General features: G+C 29.9%; 2 protein-coding genes and 1 long non-coding RNA gene across 5 annotated transcripts; 1 reads left to right on the top strand and 2 right to left on the bottom strand.

Annotated features, from left to right (window-relative positions):
* Window positions 1–874: 874 nt before the first annotated feature.
* LOC133805448 (uncharacterized) lies at window positions 875–2,835 on the bottom strand. The gene is made up of 3 exons (XM_062243633.1): window positions 2,321–2,835; window positions 2,133–2,264; window positions 875–1,856 (listed from the first exon to the last, which is right to left on the bottom strand). Exons 1-3 carry the CDS (start codon window positions 2,833–2,835, stop codon window positions 875–877), a joined length of 1,629 nt encoding a protein of 542 aa, XP_062099617.1.
* A 6,969-nt stretch (window positions 2,836–9,804) lies between these two features.
* Window positions 9,805–16,548, top strand: LOC133805172 (dihydrolipoyllysine-residue succinyltransferase component of 2-oxoglutarate dehydrogenase complex 2, mitochondrial-like). Of its 3 annotated transcripts, none has more exons than XM_062243279.1 (16): window positions 9,805–10,106; window positions 10,332–10,415; window positions 12,986–13,042; window positions 13,203–13,280; window positions 13,566–13,626; window positions 13,751–13,778; window positions 13,919–13,989; window positions 14,115–14,189; window positions 14,329–14,384; window positions 14,499–14,543; window positions 14,644–14,913; window positions 15,005–15,099; window positions 15,368–15,458; window positions 15,587–15,697; window positions 15,803–15,997; window positions 16,109–16,548. In XM_062243279.1, the coding sequence occupies exons 3-16, from the start codon at window positions 13,007–13,009 to the stop codon at window positions 16,298–16,300; spliced, it is 1,404 nt and encodes a 467-aa protein (XP_062099263.1). In that variant the 5' UTR covers window positions 9,805–10,106; window positions 10,332–10,415; window positions 12,986–13,006; the 3' UTR covers window positions 16,301–16,548. The 3 variants fall into 3 exon arrangements, with proteins under 3 accessions (XP_062099263.1, XP_062099265.1, XP_062099264.1); XM_062243281.1 differs by having other exon boundaries at window positions 9,808–10,106; window positions 13,209–13,280; XM_062243280.1 differs by lacking the exons at window positions 9,805–10,106; window positions 10,332–10,415 and adding an exon at window positions 11,157–11,178.
* A 30-nt stretch (window positions 16,549–16,578) lies between these two features.
* On the bottom strand, window positions 16,579–18,856 carry LOC133805173 (uncharacterized). The gene is made up of 3 exons (XR_009878877.1): window positions 17,852–18,856; window positions 17,266–17,496; window positions 16,579–17,008 (listed from the first exon to the last, which is right to left on the bottom strand). It is a non-coding gene; the product is annotated as an uncharacterized LOC133805173 (long non-coding RNA).
* Window positions 18,857–19,188: the final 332 nt, after the last annotated feature.

Raw genomic sequence — 19,188 nt, 5'->3', positions numbered from 1 at the left:
AATAGCACCATCAGTAACTTTCTTGAAATATTTTTATATATCACTGAAAATAACAAAATTGTACCTTGAATATTCTACTAGGCCAAATCTAAAGCACCAAAATGTCACTTACGTTCTCTTCATTTACTATCACTTTGAAAGCTCGTTTTATTTTAAAAGCTCTATACAACCTTAGAAAAATATCTATTTAAAATTCCCTAAAATATCTACCAACCTTATCCTCATTGTATCTCTCGGTCAACAAAGAGAATCACCAACAACTCTAAACTATTTGACTATATAAATTTTAAATAAACTTAAGTCTAAATACTTACCACCATTTAAAGAATACACGTGTAACAATCCATTAACTCAAATATCTCCTCAAAACAGATTACTCTAAAAATCCTGTAACATATATAAATTTTATTTGACTAGAACCATTTTTCCCACCTATCTCGGGAGGCTTAGGAATTAGATAATATCCCTATTATTTTCTTATTAAAATATTCACCTAATAATATTGTAATACTTTAGCTACTTAAAATCATTATGATTAAAAAACCACCACTTAATTCCTTAAAATATCCCACCTATCTCACCTATCTTGGGAGGCAGGGCCTTCTCAAGCCTATTAGGAGCCTAGGGCAAAATTTCAAAATGGGGCATTTTTTTCTAAGAAAAAATTAATAAACATTTAAACTTTAAACATAATTAAAAATATTCAAATATCAAAATTCTAAATGTAATTTTTAAAAAAAAAACTTAAGCAACATTATTCAAATATGTAGATCTATTCATCCAACACAAGTGACTTTTCTTCTTCACGTTTTCCTCAACGAACAATCTTCAAATCATAAAACATAATAAGAAGATATAGCAACAAATGAATTATTTAAAAATGTATCTTTCTTGCTTTTTGAGAGGCAAATTTGCTAATCAAATCATCGTAATGAAGTTTATTTAGCAATTTGTTTTCGATAGACAACATAGCTAATCCACTCAATCGTTCTTGCAACATGGTTGATCTTAAATATGATTTTATCAATTTCAATTTTGAAAAACTTCTCTCAGCAGAAGCAACAGTCACTGGAATGGTTAGTAAAATTCGATAAGCAACGAATGTATTTGGAAAGGAACCAATATTTTTTATGTAATCAAGTATTTCAATTGAGTTACTATTTTCATTTGGAAAAATTTTCCTCAATACTTTTAATTCTGAAAACAAATCTAAACCATCAATATCAGACAATCCATTGTATTTCAAAACATCCTCAAGATTTAAAGAGTGATCTTTCAAACCATCTTCATCCAATACTTTTAGTTTCTTCATGTTGAACAAAAAACCAAAAATATTTTCATACACTTGAAATTGTTCAAACCTATTTTTAAGTGAACAAATAATTTGGTCAATCAAGTAAAGAAAATAATCAATTCGAAATGATTCTTCAGCGGATTTAATTATATCAACGTCAACATTTTCATCAAATTGTTTTTTCCTACGAATTAATCGTTTTTCACAAAATTTAGGCTCTATTCTCATCTCAATTGCAATTTTTTTAGCTGAATTCATAGCAACTACAAATCCATTTTGCCTATAATCTTCAAAATAAGAAAGGAGACCATTCAAATCTTTTATATCCTTGTCAATGTCCATGTTCTTACTTTGTAAATGTTTACTAATTGAGTTTATAGGAAATAAAATATCATACCAAATGGTCATGCCCAACAAAAATTCAAAATTCTCTAATTCATAATTTACTAGACTTGAAGCTTCACTCTTTATTTTAGGATCCTCACTTATTTCTGCAAGTTCAAGTAGAGCATCTCTTATATTTGGAGTTTGAGATATAATTGCCTTAACACTATCAATGTGACTTTCCCAACGAGTTTGAGACAATGATTTCACAGTAAAAGTAGATATATTATTTTTCAATATTGTCCATCGTTTGGTTGAAGAAGAGAATAATGAATATATGCATTGTAAAATACCAAAAAAAGATATAGCTTTAACACAAGAATTAGCAACATCACAAATCACTAAATTAAGATTATGACAACCGCAAGGTGTATATAATGCTCTAGGATTTATATCTAATAATATTTTTTGTACACCTTTGTACTTTCCTTTCATGTTAGACCCATTATCATACCTTTGCCCTCTTATATCATTGACGTCAAGTTTCAATTTTTCAATTTCTTTTGCAAGTTCATCAAAAAGACCTTTTCCTGAAGTATCCTCCACATTCAAAAATCCCAAAAAATATTCTTCCACTATTATTGGACTAGATGAAATATCTACACACCTCAATATAAGAGACGTTTGTTCTTGATGACTTACATCAGGAGTACAATCAAGTAAACTGAAAAATATTTAGCTTCTTTAATCTTTTTCAAAATTACATTTGTCACTTCATTTGCCAACAATTGTATCAACTCATTTTGAATATTATGTCCCAAATAATGATTATGAATTTCACTATTTTGAATACGTCGAACATGTTCTTGCATTATTGGATCAAATTCAGCAAGCATTTCAATTAAGCTCAAAAAGTTTCCATTATTTTCTTGATAGATCTTTTCATTACATCCTCGAAAGGCCAAATTGTTCTTAGCCAGATTTTTGACAATTGCAATTATTCTTACTAAAACATTTCTCCAATGCTCTTTCTCTTTATTAAGTCTTTCTTGAGCATCTTTATCAATTGTTTTGTTCTTTGATAATCTCAATTCCAAATCAATCCAAGCACTCATGTTAACTATGTGATCATTACTTGTTTCGTGATTCTTCAACTTATCACCTAGATGTCTCCAATCTTTAGTTCCTTTGTTACCCAATTGACTTACACTTACCATATTAGATCTCTTGCCAAACAATTTACAACAAAAACAATATACTTTTTCAAAATATTTTGAATACACTAACCACCTTCTATCATATTTTTCTCCATTTGACAATATTCTTGTATAATAAGAAGTTGAAAAGTGTCTACCATTTTCATCTTTAATAAGACTGAAATCAATTATTATTCGAATTGGACCCTTTTCTACTAACAAGTCTATTAGTTTATTATCAAGATTTTCCCATCTTCCCAGATCATAAATATAATCTAAATCTTCTTTAAAATTTCTAATTTCCATGATCTCTTCAATTTCAATATTTTCTTGACATTTTTCGATTTCCTCAACCATCACATCATCGCATATTTCATCATCTACTAAATTATCTAAATTTATTGGTTCATTAGTTTCTTTACTTGAGTTACTTTCATCTTTTTTGTTAGTGACAACAAATTTTTCTAAAGCTCCTCTTTGAGAATTAATTAAAGTTTCTATTCTCCTTTTTTTTTTTAAGTTTTTCATTACCCGACATATATTTTCTACTAGACATAGTTGTTTCAATTTTAGGCACAACAAAACAAAACAAAATCACAATGATTTTAATGAAAAATAAAAAATTAAACTATTATTGCATATAATATAAGAAAAGAGCACTATTACTACTAATAAAAAAAGTATATGAAAGAAAGATATAACCTTGAATTATTTCAAATAAAAATAAGTATTCTCTCTTGAATCTTTTCTTTGAATTTTGAAGTTTCCTCTCTTGGAATATTGTAGATAGAGTACCTAATAAAAAATAAATAAAAAAACCTTCAAGTTAAGAAGTATATATATATATATATGTATATGTCAACAATATCAAAATTTATCACATAAAAAGTTAAAAGAAAAAAAAAAGTTGAATGAATATGTAGCTCTATCTCTATGAGACTATGATGATTTGTTTCTTGTATCCAAACTCAATGCCAACTTGCCAATCTCAAGAATAATTGAAAATTTTAGAGCACAAAAGATTAAAAGATATATAGTGTGTAAGAGGTTAGAGGAGAAGAGAAAGTTGATGTAATAAAAATAGAAAAAATGAACATTTATATATAATGGTTTGATTTGAATTTGGGCCTTTGGTTGATATTAAAAAAAAAAAAATTAAGCTTCTTCCAACGGTTGAGACTTTTCATGTCCCAACCAATTGCATTTCATCAATTTAATGACAATGTGGGCTTTTAATACTATTGGTTGGGTTGGGTCTTGTCTTGGGAACTTAAGTTCCATTAATTTTTTTTTTTGTTGGGCTATTCATCAGCCAAGGTTTGGCCCGAGGCCCTAAATGAAATGGTGGAGTGAAAAAGCCCAATTTTTTGGGCTATCATGTAAATAAAAAAAAAATTAAAGGGTCTTTTGGGCTGAGGGGCCTGGGGCAGTGGCCCCTGCTGCCCCACCCTTCAGCCGGGCCTGTCGGGAGGCTTAGGAATTAGATAATATCCCCATTAGTTTCTTATTAAAATATTCACCTAATAATATTGTAATACTTTAGCTACTTAAAAAAAAAATCACCACTTAATTCTTTAAAATAATCGCACTCCACCATAACAGTAGTATTATTTAATATTATTACAACTCAAAAATAAAAATCAATTTTTCTAAGAAGCTAATTCAATGGTATTCTATACAATCATCTCACTTTTCCAACATTAATTAAAATAATACTATAACTAAAAGTATTATTTTAAATTACCACAATTTATGAACATTTAAAAAATAAAATAATTAATTAACTAGACTACTTGAGTTCTACACCGTTTGAATCAATGAGCTTCAAGGTGCACAAAAAAGGGTATGACCGACCAACCTGGCCAACCCAACCCGATTTATGGGCCGAAATCAGCACACTTAACTAGGCCGAAGCCCAATTGTTATAAACAATTGCAGGCCGAGTAAGCACGGCTCGGCCACTGGGTTGAATTTCTTTGGGCCAACCTAGCCCAACCTAGCCGTATAAGGTAATGTCTCTATTTTTGTTTAATATGTATATATATTGTTAAAAAGGTTATTCAGATCTAGCCCTAATTCATCTGTCTCTTGGTAAGACTCCATTCACTTAATACAATTCTCTTTTTCTGTGTTATATATATAGATATGTGTATATATATATAAAAAAAAAAGAAGACTAAGAGAGAGGTGACGAACAATGACAATATTTTTTCATATATGTATATATATGTATATGGTGTTTTTTTATGGAGAGGAGATAAAGACTCCAACTCTCAAACACAAGTAGTCCAAATTTCTAAGTCTCTGTGAGCTATTACATTGATTTTTTGTTAATCTAAAAAATTAAATAGAAAAGTTTGATCTTTGTGAATGCTATATATATATATATATATATATATATAGACACACACTAGCAGAAAGCAACGTGCAATGCACAGGTGCTTAGTTGTATTGAGAAAATGTGTGAATTTAGTTTTATTTATTAAATTTTATTATATAATCAATGCCGCATGTTTCAAAATAATTTGTTTAATATAATGTATGGCATAAATATATTACTAAAAATATTGATGAAATTCAAGCAATAACATTGTTGATAAGTATTTGGTAGTTTTTTTTTTTTTTTCCTAAACGAGTCATTTTGCTAATGAAGAGTTTTAAAGGCTAGACTTTCGTAAAAAAAAATTAAAAAAATTGTCTATATTTTAATAAAGAAGGGGATTTTGTTTGAAAAAAAATAAATAAATAAAGAAGGGGGTTAATTTGTGTTTGTAATTTAGGATGATGATACATCGTTGTTGTCATCTTGTGTGACTTCAATGGACAGAATAGTGAAATGCTTGTATTTGACATTCTTCATTTGCAAACATTTTGATTATCCATTTTTTTGTTGATAATTTCTTCGCAACACTTTCAATGTATTGGAGATTTTCCTACAAGAAAAATTTAGAATTACTTTATATGAATTATGATTTTTTTCATATGTATTATTTTGAAATGTAGTAGTATTTATTCTTACCTCTGTAGAATTTTCCATCAACTGGATTGCAGAACAACCAAATGTCTTTTCTACTACTTCTTTGAATATAACAACATTGAGTTTTCCAGTATTATCTTCTAGTTGCACATATGCCCTAACACTTAAAATGTATTTAAATATATTAGTTTTAATGTGATTATTATAGTACTTTTTTTTAATTATTACTTATTTACAAATTTAATTAAAAATTATAACTTATAACTTATTTATATATTGAACACCAATATTTGAACGTTCAAATCGTAGAGGACTAACATGTTCAATATTGTTCGTATATTGAACACTAATATTTGAATGTTGAGTAATCGGTACTGTCATACGATCATTAACAAATGTGTCAAAATCATCGTTATTTGATGATTCAGTATCATTTATACGAATTGAATTGATTTTTAATGCTTTCTGTTTAACATATCCCTCTCTTTGTTTTCTACAAATCTCTTCTTTTTTTTTTTTCTAGAAAATCTTTATATGAAATTTTTTTGTAGGTGGTTAGTCATGATCTTCAAAAAGGAAAAAAACTCGAATATAAAGTTCATAATTTTTTTGTCGGTTTATAATTTTATTTAAACTATTATTAATGAAATTTTACCATTTCTCATTATGTCAATGAATGTAGTATATGTTTCAACTACAAAAAAATTGTCTACAAGAAAAAAATAACAAATATATCATATTATAGTTTAGATTAAATAATTAAATGATAAAATATGTTTTCAAATATATTAATTAGCTAAATTTTCATATTCCAAGCAACTTTCAATTATTTATGTAATAATAAATAACTAATATTTTACACTCAAAGTGTTGAAGGTAAATAGAGATGGACGTAATATTGAAAGTAAAGTTATAATAATATTAATAAAGTTAAATTTTTAATGTATTTATATTTTTTTTATATAAGAATATGTTAATCCACCAAATTATGTTATATATATATGGAAATTAATAACAGTAATATTTATATTTTTATTAATATATACAATTTATATATTATGAATATTATTATTAATATATATCCAATTTGTTATCCAAAATAACCTAATTATTAATACTACTAGGTAGAAGCAACGTGCAATGCACGTTTGCTTAGTTTTAAAGTTGTAAACATTATCTATATTTTTAATAAAAACTTTTTTAGTGTTTTTAAATATATATATATATATACATATATATAATATAATGAATTATAGTTCTATAGTATATATAAATATTTATATAAATAATCTCTACATATATGACATCTAAACGCAGCATTGACATATATATATTTACATGACTACATGACATATATATAAATTACAATAATATTTAAAAAGAAATTAATAATAGAAATAAAATAAGAATAGAAAGAGTCATAGTATAGTAGTATACATGCATTAACTATTTTTAGTTTCGAATGTATCTCGCAATGTCCTTCGGTGAATTTGATGAAGAAAAATAGCTCCAATCACTTAATAAAAAAATAAACTACCACACAAATTTATTAGATAAAAAAATGATATGTATGCCTTTATTATTTTTAAATAAATATGATTTAATTATTTAAATTATCATAAAATATCCTTAGAATATCATATTTTAATTAATTAATTATTTTTTGTTTAAGTTCATGTTTATTCTAATTTTTGAATTTGACAGTAACAACAAGAGATTATATATTATATATTTAATATAATATGAATATTATTTGTGGATTTCAAATTTAAGTTTGTTGCTAGTTGATAGTAGATTATATTATATTATATTATATGTTTAATATGATATTATTATAATATATGAAGTGTAAGTTTAATTAAATTTTATTTAAGTTATTAAACATATAGTTTTATTATTTTTAAATAATTATTATTGTAAAATATCTCAAAAATATCATGTTTACAATCTACCGTTAAATATAAGAATATTCTGTTAAAGTTAACGAAAAAAAATAAAAAACTGTTAAAAATAACAAAATAAAAAACAGTTAAAACCAATAATTTCCGTTATTTATACATTTTTTATATAGAAGAGATATGATGGTAATAATATATTCCAAATTTTGTATACTTAGCTTATTTAATTTTAATTAATTTAGACATATATAAATAAAAAATTTGTTTACCTAAGTTATAAATTTTGGGTATAAATTTTTAGTTATTAATATTTTGTAGTATAATTTTTGGATAGAAATTTTTACTTAAATACAACAAAAGTAAAAAAATTACTATAATAATATCACATATACTATTTACAAAATTATATACAATATATATCATATTAATAAACATAATTATAAAAATCAATCCCACTAATTCAGCTACTTTCCTTATTTGTTTTTTTTATATATATTTGTAACTTTCCATATAAAATATACAATCTCAATAAATCAAATATTAAATATATAATATACCAAAATATTATCTCAATTAAATGAGCAAACACAACAAATAGGCACTATTTCCAACAAATTTGAATTAATATCTTCAAATAACGTGGTGACTAGAATGTATTTAAGCAAGAAATAAATAATATTTTCAAAAAAAAAAACATAAACTTAACTGTATATTATAGAGGTGTTCGTGGTGCGGGTGGTGCGATTTTTCTTTAATTTTTTGGACCGCACCGCATATGCGGTTTGAACAATTTTCTAAACCGCAACTCGCACCGCATAGATCTCAAACTGCATAAACTGCACCGCAAAAATGCGGTATGGTGCAGTGCGGTGCGGTGTGGGCGGTTTATACCTATCGCCAAATAATTTAACAATTAAATATTATAATTAAGAAAGATTCATAATAAGCCTCATAACCATAGAGTGTTTAACAAAATAATTAAATGTACAACAAGCTAATAAACTTTAAGCAAAACAATAAAAATATAACAAACTAATAACAAAGAAAAAATGTAATATAGAAGTAAAGATTATTTTAATTAAGGAGGAATATCTTTAGATTGAAGTAGAATATGTGTTAGCATCTTATGAAACATTATATATTTTTTTCTAAATATTGTGTATATTATATTATACTATATAAATATTTATGTATTAACTTTAAATGTAGTCAAATTGAAAAAAATAATATAAAAAGTTAATATATATAATGATACGGTGCGGTGTGGTTTGAACCACATTTATAAAATTTAAAACTGCAAACCGCACCGCACCACGCGGTTTGGCAAAAATACAAACCGCAATTGCACCGCGAAGGGTTCTAAACCACAAATTACGGTGCGGTGTGGGCGGTTTGTGCGGTGTAGGCGGTTTTATGAACACCCCTAGTATATTCATACAATATTGACGAAATAAACATATTATTTTTCAAAAAATAAACATAAACTTAATTATATATTCATAACAAAAAATATTAATAAAATAAATATAAACATAACTGGATATTCATAAAAAGAAAAAAAAAACAAGATATAAAACAATCCAAAAAATTTAAAATTTAAAATGACATCACGAGCATAAATATAAAAATAAACAAAATTATTACTATTATATTTAAAATAAAAATATACTATTCTATTTATATAAAAAAAATAGTGACATTAACTATAACAAATGATCAATAAAAAATACAGTGTTGAAATAAACTAATATCATAAAATAATGAATGTCAATGTGAAAATATCATGATTTTTATTTAGTGTTTGGCAAATATGTATTGATTTTTTTTAAATAAATGCTAATGTGAAGGGACTTTTAAAATGGAAAGTTTTGATTACAAATCCTTAATTTTATAATTTTAACAATAAATTGTATTAAAAAATATCAGAAAAAAGAATCTTATTAATTAAAATTTAAAAATAGTTAAGATTTATATAAAAAATAAAATTAGTATAATGAGTATTAATATAGTAATATAAAATATTATTATAATTAGTTGTGTAAAAATCATTTTAAAATCTATACATTATTGGCCCAAACCAAAGTAAACAGCTAAGCCCAATAATCAATCCGTAACTATCAACAACCCTTAACCTAGTTTCATTTCTAAACCAGCCGTCACCCCCAAAACTCAACACCACCGCCATCTTCGTGATCCATCTCCCCCGCCGTCCCTCCCTCGCAATCTCCTACCCGAGCCGTGAGGACCCAAGCGCAAGTGTCCGAAGCACCCACGCCCATCTCGGCCTCCCTCGCAAGCGACCCCGAAGCCAGGTGACCCGAACCCAGACGCGACCCCAACTTAGCCCTCACCACCATCTGACCACCCTTGCGCAACCTCACCTCGCCTGTTTCCACACCAAACCCAGACCAGATCAGGTGTGATTTCGGCCTCTCTTCTATTCTTTTCACTTTTTGTCTGAGTATTGTTGAAATAGTTTTACAATTTCATTCTGTTTTTTGGTCTATATGATGTTCCTTAGATTATTCTGGAGAGAAAAGAAAGTTGTGTTTGTTGATGGCTGTCTTCATTTTGCCCGATCATTAATGTCTGTTTTATATCCTATTTTGTTTAGGATAATAACTTTTTTGTGTGGATGTTAGGGATACAAGATACGACCTTAATGTTGTTTTATGCTTATAAAGATTGAGTGCTGCAGAGGACCGCTTGGCAGCTGTTTTTGGCAGGTAAGGGTACTATCTTTATATGATATTTGATGACAAGGGATTGTAAGTCTGTAAGTTTAATTTGTATTTATTGTAAAATAACAGAGGATAGTGAAAGTGATGAACAAGTGGTATATATATAAATAATATAGTGGGATGTTGACTATTTAAACTTATGTATGTATTAATAAGACCAAACATATATAATTTTTTTTATCTAGTTTATGGAGAGTTTTATAACTTGCATTGTATCCATCTAAATACTATAAATTATAGATAGTTTATAGGCATGTTTAGTCTTTGTTTTGTACTTTTGAGAGAAGTGCTTTTGTTTTGTATTTGCTTGATCAATTTCGTGGACCATATTGTTTTATTATTATATTTTCTACATTTTTGTATACATGGGTTCTCCAGCTTATATTGTGAAAGTTGAACTCTAGAGTCTACTCCATGAATCCTTAGTTAATACCATCTGTTATGAACTCATCAATTGGATTTGTTGTTAAGCCTTCTGTTATGAATTCTAAGTCTTGTGCGTTCAGCTCTATTATCCAGTTAATGATTTTTGTAGCTGTTGAGATTATTTCTTTGTGTCTTCTAGCTTTTTACATCCTCGATGATAGATAGATTCTAGAGATTCATTGTACTTTTTCTGCATTTTTCTTGATTGCAGATTTGTTGTGTTATTAAAATTTTCTTCCTGTTCTTTGATTTGAATTTAAAAAACCTAGGTCATGTGCAAAGATATCACCAATTCCTCTACTCTAAACCCCATCTCCAAAATGTAAATCTCACTCACTCCCTCTCTTCTCTTCTCTTCTTTTCACTTTATATTTGTGTATTGTTGAATTAGTTTTACAATTAGATTGTCATGAATCTAATTCCACAGATCTGTCTAAACAGTCTAGCTCTGCCTTTGAAAGTTAAAAAAGTTAAAAATCTAACTTTTTTGTTCATTTTTTGACCTCAGACCACTGCATTTTTCACGAGGGAGATGAATTGTTAATGAAGTTATCAAATTTCTACCCTAGATTATATTAATAATTATTAATGTATGGACTATGGATTGGAGATGAAATTTCTAATGTTTTGGCTCCGAAACCAGATATAGAAGTATGTTTATATTTTTAATGTTTGGCTTATTTTGTCTGGAGCTGCTCCTCTAGCTACTCATGTGGAGGCATACTTACGAGTTGCGACACGTGCTCACTTTTTTCTGTGAACATAGATCTGCGTATGTTTGAATTTTATGTATTTTTTTTGTATAATATATGATATTTTATATTATATAGTGTGACCATGATATAAATCTATACTATGCAATGTGTTATTTATATATATATATTGTGTTTTTTAGTTTTTGTTTTTTGTACTTAATGATTTTTATAGTGATAATACTGATACTATGTAATGTTATTGATAGTATCATTGCACCTCTATTGTATTTACTGAGTTGTAATTTGTAATCTGAAGCAGACCATTGTAGCATTGCACCTCTGTTGTAATGTGTTATCATAAGATGTGAACATGTGTATTTTTTCTTTTATATTTGGTCACTTTGGTTCTTTTGAGTTATTGAATTAGATTCTGTTGACCTGTAGCTTTATTGTGTATCGCATATCTATTTATTTAATATCTTGATCTTTGTTAACCTACAGCCACAAAACTCATCCAAATCGGCCAATTTTTGTGTTCTTTTTTTAACTGAGATAAATCTTGGAGATAATGGATACTGTGTCAAAACTTGATGTCATTCTAGTATCTTATCAGCCAGATTGGTTAATAGCATTAAAATGTTTGTAGTTTCCCCTGACTGTTAGAATTATTGATGATCTAGATCAAGTGACTTTGTTACTCTCTCTCCCACCCTCTCTTTTTTGAAATTTTTGACAACATTTCTTATGTCATTTATCACAGCCTGAGTTGTACTTGTAAGGTGTGTTATCATTCAGATTTGTTAATGTTCATTCTTTTATGTTGATATATTTTCATTAAATAGTATAGTTTTTGGTTTTTGCATTGTAGACGATATAACTAAGGGCAAGGCAGCAACAATAGAGAAGATTCAAACTTTTTATTTTGTTTAAACCTTTTTTTTTTGTATTCACTATTAGTTAGATGACTGTAATAACTTTATTTTGTTTATATTTTTAGGTTTTACGTACTTTCATCATTTTTTTAAATTTCTTATATGAGTTAAATTTTGAAGTGTAAAATTATGATCAACCCGACCAACCCAACCCATGCAACAATGTAGTTAGTAGGGTTGGGTTATACATTAAAAACATTTTGAATGGGTTGGAATTCTTTATGCTGATGTAGTTGGGTTTGCTCATTAAATTGCTCTCAACCCAGCCAACCCAACCCATGCCCAACCCTCTCTAACTTTGGATCTTATTGAATCTTTGCATTTCAATCTTTATATTTTGAGGAAAATTGGTATATTTTACGTTTAACTTGTATGGTTATTAGGGCAAGGAAAAAAAAAATAATTGCTATTTAATGTGGCGTGCAGAGATTGTTTTGTTCTAAATTGAGGACTGTCACTTCAATATGCTGATTTAGTTCATATTTTTCATCTCATTTTTCAGATATTGAAGGATTGAAGAGAAATGATTTGGGGAGTTCTCCGCCGTAGAGTTGCTTCGGTATATCCATATAAGCTTTTTTTTTTTTTGATGTAATTTTGTCATTGGTTTTGTAATGGGCAACCTTTGTTTTGTGCTAGTTCTTTCTCGAAAAATTGTTTGATTTTGAAAAAAATTAGGGATTTTTTTTAATGTTTTCTTTTTCTATATTAATGAATAGTCTCAGGTGTTGGGACAAGCCTGGAAAGCTAAGCCTACAGTTTCCGGGTCAAGCTGTTATCATACTGCGCGTAAAGAGGTACTAATACTTGGGAATTTGTTTCTCTTCCCTTTTGTTGTTTGATAACTGGGTTTTTGATGTGCCATTGAGAGTTTGATTAAAAGGGAGCCTTTTTGGCATAGATTTTTTTTTTAAAAGTATGTTGCGTACTTTTCTCCCTCTAGTTTTCTTCTATGGTTTACAATAACCAATGAGAAATTTAATGTTGATATTGCACCTCCTTACCATGGAGTTGTGAAAATTGTAAGCTAAATGTGTTATTTGCTGTAATTTCACATTCTCAATTTGCTTTTAAATCTGCAGTCCTCCTTCATTTGGAAAGAGATTGCCTGTGTCCAGAGCTCTAGCTACCACACATTTTTAGGTAATTTGTGGACATTATTGTATAAGTTTCTGATTTCGCAGTTTTAATTTGCATCTTTGTCTATGTTCTCTAGTTTCCCAATCTCTAATTTTGTCTTCTTTTTCCCTTTCCCCCTTCATTGTAGGCGGTCATGCCTATCCGAAACTTGGCAGGTTATTGAGTTTTCTGTCACTTTTTTTTATATAAAAAAAAATCTTTGTGCTTGGATTTTGAATTTCCTCTCATTCGATCGTCATTTATAATTTTTCATTTTCTCTCTTGCTAATGTTTACCTTTTGGCGGTTGGCTGCAGGGATGTTAATGCCATATCTCAAACTGAATCTTTTATCAGATTGAGCAATAGATCATTTTCTTCAGATGATGGTATTCCTCATCTGGTTTAACTCACTTGATCTTCATATCATATATCCATACCACGAGGTGGTGACTGGTGATTTTGGCATTACATTTGATACTTTTCCCTTAAATTTTACTGTTGAATTGTGCAGGAGATGTGGTTGAAGCTGCTGTTCCTTTCATGGGTGAATCTATTACTGATGGGACTTTGGCTCTTTTCTTAAAGAGTACGTCAATAGTGGCTGCTTGATTGTCTCTTATCCATTCACTAGTCTAGACGTTATGTTTACTTGTTGAGATTTATAATGTGTGCATGTACATGAATTGATGCCTTGCCTTCTCATGTTTATGGTGCATAACAAGCAGAACCCGGTGATAGAGTTGAAGCTGATGAGCCCATTGCTCAAATTGAAACTGATAAGGTAATTTATCTTATGCAACTTCTATGGTACAAACTTACAATTATTGTATTTGAAGCACTTTGAAGGGTTGTTGAATAACTTTATTGTTTGTTATTCTGTTTTGTGTATCATTAGGTGACAATCGATGTTGTCAGTCCTGTAGCTGGAGTTATAACTAAGGTAATAGTTTTGGAAGCATGGCGTTTTAATTTCTTGAGATCTCGTTGATATACAAGTTACTCTACTCCTCTTGTACTGATTTCTATATAATTGGTAGTAGCTTTTGGCCAACCAAGGTGATACGGTGGAACCAGGCATTAAGGTTGCTGCTATATCAAAATCAGGTGAAGGTGCACCAGAAGCTGCTCCGTCAGAAAAGGCTGTTAGTCAGCCGCCACCGTCTTCCAAAGAAGAGGCCCCCAAAACAGAGACGGCCCCTATCAAGGAGGCAAAGAAAGAGCCATCTCCGCCACAACCCAAATCTAAGGGACTTCCACCACCACCAAAACCCACAGAACCCCAGCTTCCTCCAAAGGATAGGGAAAGACGGGTTAGTTATATTATGCATGTGTAAAATAATATTTTATTTTGGTTGGAATTTCTACAATTTCTTTATTATTATTATTTTTCTATATGTCTAGGTTCCCATGACAAGACTCAGGAAACGAGTTGCAACACGTTTGAAGGATTCTCAGAATACGTTTGCTTTGTTGACCACATTTAACGAGGTTGATATGTAAGTTTGATTCATCTATATTATCCAGTGAAAGTTGGGCCTTGTTAGTAGCATTTGCTATGATTCAATGTTCTGCAATCTGTCTTGAGTGTTTCTATGGCGTAAACTTCTTCCTTGTTCTTGTTAACCCAAAACACACCCACACATTGGATACAAGAACATATTTTATATATAATAATGTGAGGATGGTTTGAAAAAAGTGGAAGAGAATATCAATTCTCTGAATGCAGCTCTCTCGCTGTCCATTAACATTACTTTTATAATGCAGGACTAACTTGATGAATATTCGATCAGAATATAAGGATGCTTTCTATGAAAAACATGGAGTGAAATTGGGACTGATGTCTGGCTTTGTGAAAGTACGTGCCTCGTTTTCTTTTTTGTCTGTGTATAGAACTGTCGAAAACATTAAATGTGCCATTACACAGTTTCATAATCTTGCTGTAATTCTTTGGGCATTCCTGAAACTCCCTATTTTGTCTTTTAGGCTGCCATAAGTGCGCTTCAGTATCAGCCAGTTGTGAATGCGGTTATTGATGGGGATGACATCATATATAGAGATTACATTGATATTAGCATTGCAGTGGGCACCCCAAAGGTATGGCCGTTTCATTTTTACATTGAACATCTATAGAGGACTATTTGATTATACCTTTATTTTAACATACGCCTAACAAATAGTAAATCCTTTTTGTCATCAAAGGGTCTTGTAGTCCCAGTTCTCCGCAATGCTGAAAGAATGAACTTTGCTGAAATAGAAAAGGAAATCAACACTCTTGCTAAGAAGGCAACTGCCGGATCCATATCAATTGATGAGATGGCTGGTGGCACATTTACAATTTCTAATGGTGGTGTTTATGGAAGCCTTTTGAGTACGCCCATCATCAACCCTCCACAGGTATTGCTTTATACTCGCATTTATTGTGGTTGATAAATATGTACCTTTGACATAATTTAGAGTCTATCTCTCATTTATTGACAAATTTACATCATTTAACTGTTGTGGCAGTCTGCTATATTGGGGATGCACTCAATTGTGAGTCGTCCAATGGTTGTTGGAGGCAATGTTGTTCCAAGGCCAATGATGTATATTGCCCTAACATACGATCATCGTCTGATTGATGGAAGAGAGGCCGTCTTCTTCTTGCGTCGCATCAAAGATGTGGTTGAAGATCCCCGCAGACTTCTCCTCGATGTATGAGAAGAAATTTCTTACAGATTACATTTTACAAGATACATGCAGTAGTGCTGCATAAACTAGAATAAATCACACACCTGAGCTTAAAATTTTTGTTTGAGATATCTTTTATTTACTCGTCCATGTCAAGTATGTTGTCAATTGCAACGTCGGAAATTGTTTGCAAGAGTTGCTATATTTAGTCGCTTCAATAAGTTCTTCCAGTGTTGCTGCTGATGTCCTAATCAAACGTCAGATTACATTGATTGTTTTGGTGATGGCTTTAAATTTGCTTTACTACTAGTTCTGTAGTTTGATTCGTCACCCTACATGGTACAATTTATGTAAGAGCGCAAATCATATTGTTTGGTAAGCCCTTAAATTTTAAGACATGGCAAGAAAAACTTCTGAAGCCGATATGCCTTTACCACATCATTATACTAAAAAATCATTCACCACAAAATGCACCGATCACAAAACTTGTACTTGATACCAACTATGTAGGAAAATTATATGTTTTCAAGATTCTTGGCCACTTCAAAGCAGCAGCCCATCAAAAGAAAAAACTATGTACTTGTGCAACGATGTAAATATAAGCCAAAAAACGACAGGGTTCTCCACAGCCCAATGCTAGGGGGCTATTATGGATAATTATCTCTCTAAGTAATAAAAAGAAACTTCATGTCTGCTTCTGTTAATTTTCCCAAAGCTGCTGAGCAACCATCGACGTTACTGTCAAAGGGCAAGGCATTGGGTCATTCTATATTAAATGAGTCATTTATTGCAGTAAATTAATAATACGAGTTCATTTGATCCCCTCCCCTTCCCATACAAATATTCTGGGTATAACACGATGACAAAAACTATGGCAAGTATTTTTAAAAGAGACTATATACAATACATGAATACTTGTCAAATCACGTATCATCTGAGATCACATGAACTAAAGAGTTCAAAGACAATACATGATTTATTAAAATTATACATACCAAAGCCTCAATTCTTGTACTTGTTTGAAAATTGTCAAGTTGAACTCTGGTTAGAATACTTGATGCCTTGAAGCCCTTTGTTGTAGTTTTACTGGTGTGATTCTCATTATCTGCATTTGATGTCAAATCAAGAGTAAGCAGTGTCGAGCAGGAAGGGCATGAGACTTGTCCCAAGGAAGCAGCATAATCAATCAGACAAGCTTTGCAGAAGGCATGTTCACAAGAGGTAACCTGAAAAGAGAGGAAATTCCAAGCAAAACTCAGTCAGTAAAACTAAAAAGCAAACATTTAAATGAAAAATATACACCACTCCAGGACGGACTTATGAAAGAAATCAACAAATGAACATTTAATTTATTTTTAGAAAATAATCTGTTACAACCATTCCTTGGTTGCCAAAGCACTTTAACATTTCAAACCAAAAAACAGCCATGCCATCTATTATCCATATATGTTTTTCCTCGTCCATTTCTACTCCAAAGAAGAAGAAGGTTTAGTTCTTTGACATGTTTCTACCTAAAATGTAACTTAGCTAGTGATAATTTCAACTTTAAAAGCCATAGCTATGCATCACTTAGCATCGTACTTGATCGGACACAGTGATTGTAAAATGTTTAGTCTCATATCTAGAGTTGAACTGTGCCTGACTCTCATTGTACAATGACTCGTAATAATCCTTCCTGCTCCCTGATATCCAGTGTTACGTCCCTCCTCAATGATACCTGTGGTAGAATCAAGATAAGCATTAGTAGAACATTAAGCCTATGTTTGGTAGATTGGATAGAAAATAAGGAGGAGAGAAAAAATAATTGGGAAATAAAAGTCAAAGGAAATAAAGTAAATGTATTTTCTCTCCTATACGTTTGGTAGAAAAAAACTAATTTATTTATTATTTTAATTGAAATTCAGAAAAGAAAAAAAATATTTTTAGACACTTTTACCCTTATAATATTCAACTTTTGAAGGTTAATTTGGTCATATTATCATCAACTACAAAAGTAACACGTTCTCTCCTCACATTTCTCTCCAATTTGGTGAGAAAATATTTGGTATGGGCCCACTCATTTTTTTCTTTCCAATTTTCCTTTCCACTCTATATTCTCTCTTACCAAACTACTCTATTTTTTTACTTCTCCTCACTTTTCCCTCAAAACCTTTCAATCCTCCCACTTTTCTTCCTTAACAAACAAAGGGAAGACAATTTAACACATTGTGGGAAAGTATTGCTAACAAAATCAAACCAAGAACTTAACAGTTAGAAAAACAATCAAAATTAGTAAAAACAGAACAACAAACACTTAAGGAACAAGAACAATAAGTAACTGAAGAAATGTAAAAGACACCACAAAGTATACTGGTTCAAGACCAATTGATCAATGTGATCTATGGCTCTACTCCTGTTTTGGAACACTATCTCTTCCTCTTCTTATTGATTGAGAAATAATCTTGGTACATTACAGTCGAGTAAGAACAATCTCTCTTGGTTTCTCTCAAGTGTATCAATCTCTAACACTCACACCCAAGCTTGTGTATTCATCTACATATGCAGCTTTATACAAAACCCAAATAACCCCTCAATCTTTTCTCTGTACTCTATAATTGCTCTCTTTCTTATGTGAAAACAAAAGGATATAGGCTATTTATAGGCAGCTGACTTGTGATCCCATTTTTGGTTGGAAAGGTTGTTAAGCAAGTTAAATAACTAACTTGTCCTAACATATTGGTGAATAGGATTTATAGGAACTAATACTACACACATCAACAAATGCAATGTGTTATTTAGCTTATAAGTTTATTGAAGAAGATAAATATATTAATTTGTTAAAGTTCTTATTTAGGCAATGCTTCCTTGTTGTTTTGCTTTGCTTTGGTGTCTTGTCTTTAGGATATTTTTCATCCAACTTTGATGTTGATGGCATATAT

Source organism: Humulus lupulus, chromosome X (assembly GCF_963169125.1).
Source record: "Humulus lupulus chromosome X, drHumLupu1.1, whole genome shotgun sequence".
Taxonomy (NCBI): domain Eukaryota; kingdom Viridiplantae; phylum Streptophyta; class Magnoliopsida; order Rosales; family Cannabaceae; genus Humulus; species Humulus lupulus.
The sequence above is the reverse complement of the archived record's forward strand: the minus strand, read 5'-3'. Positions and strand labels throughout refer to the sequence as shown.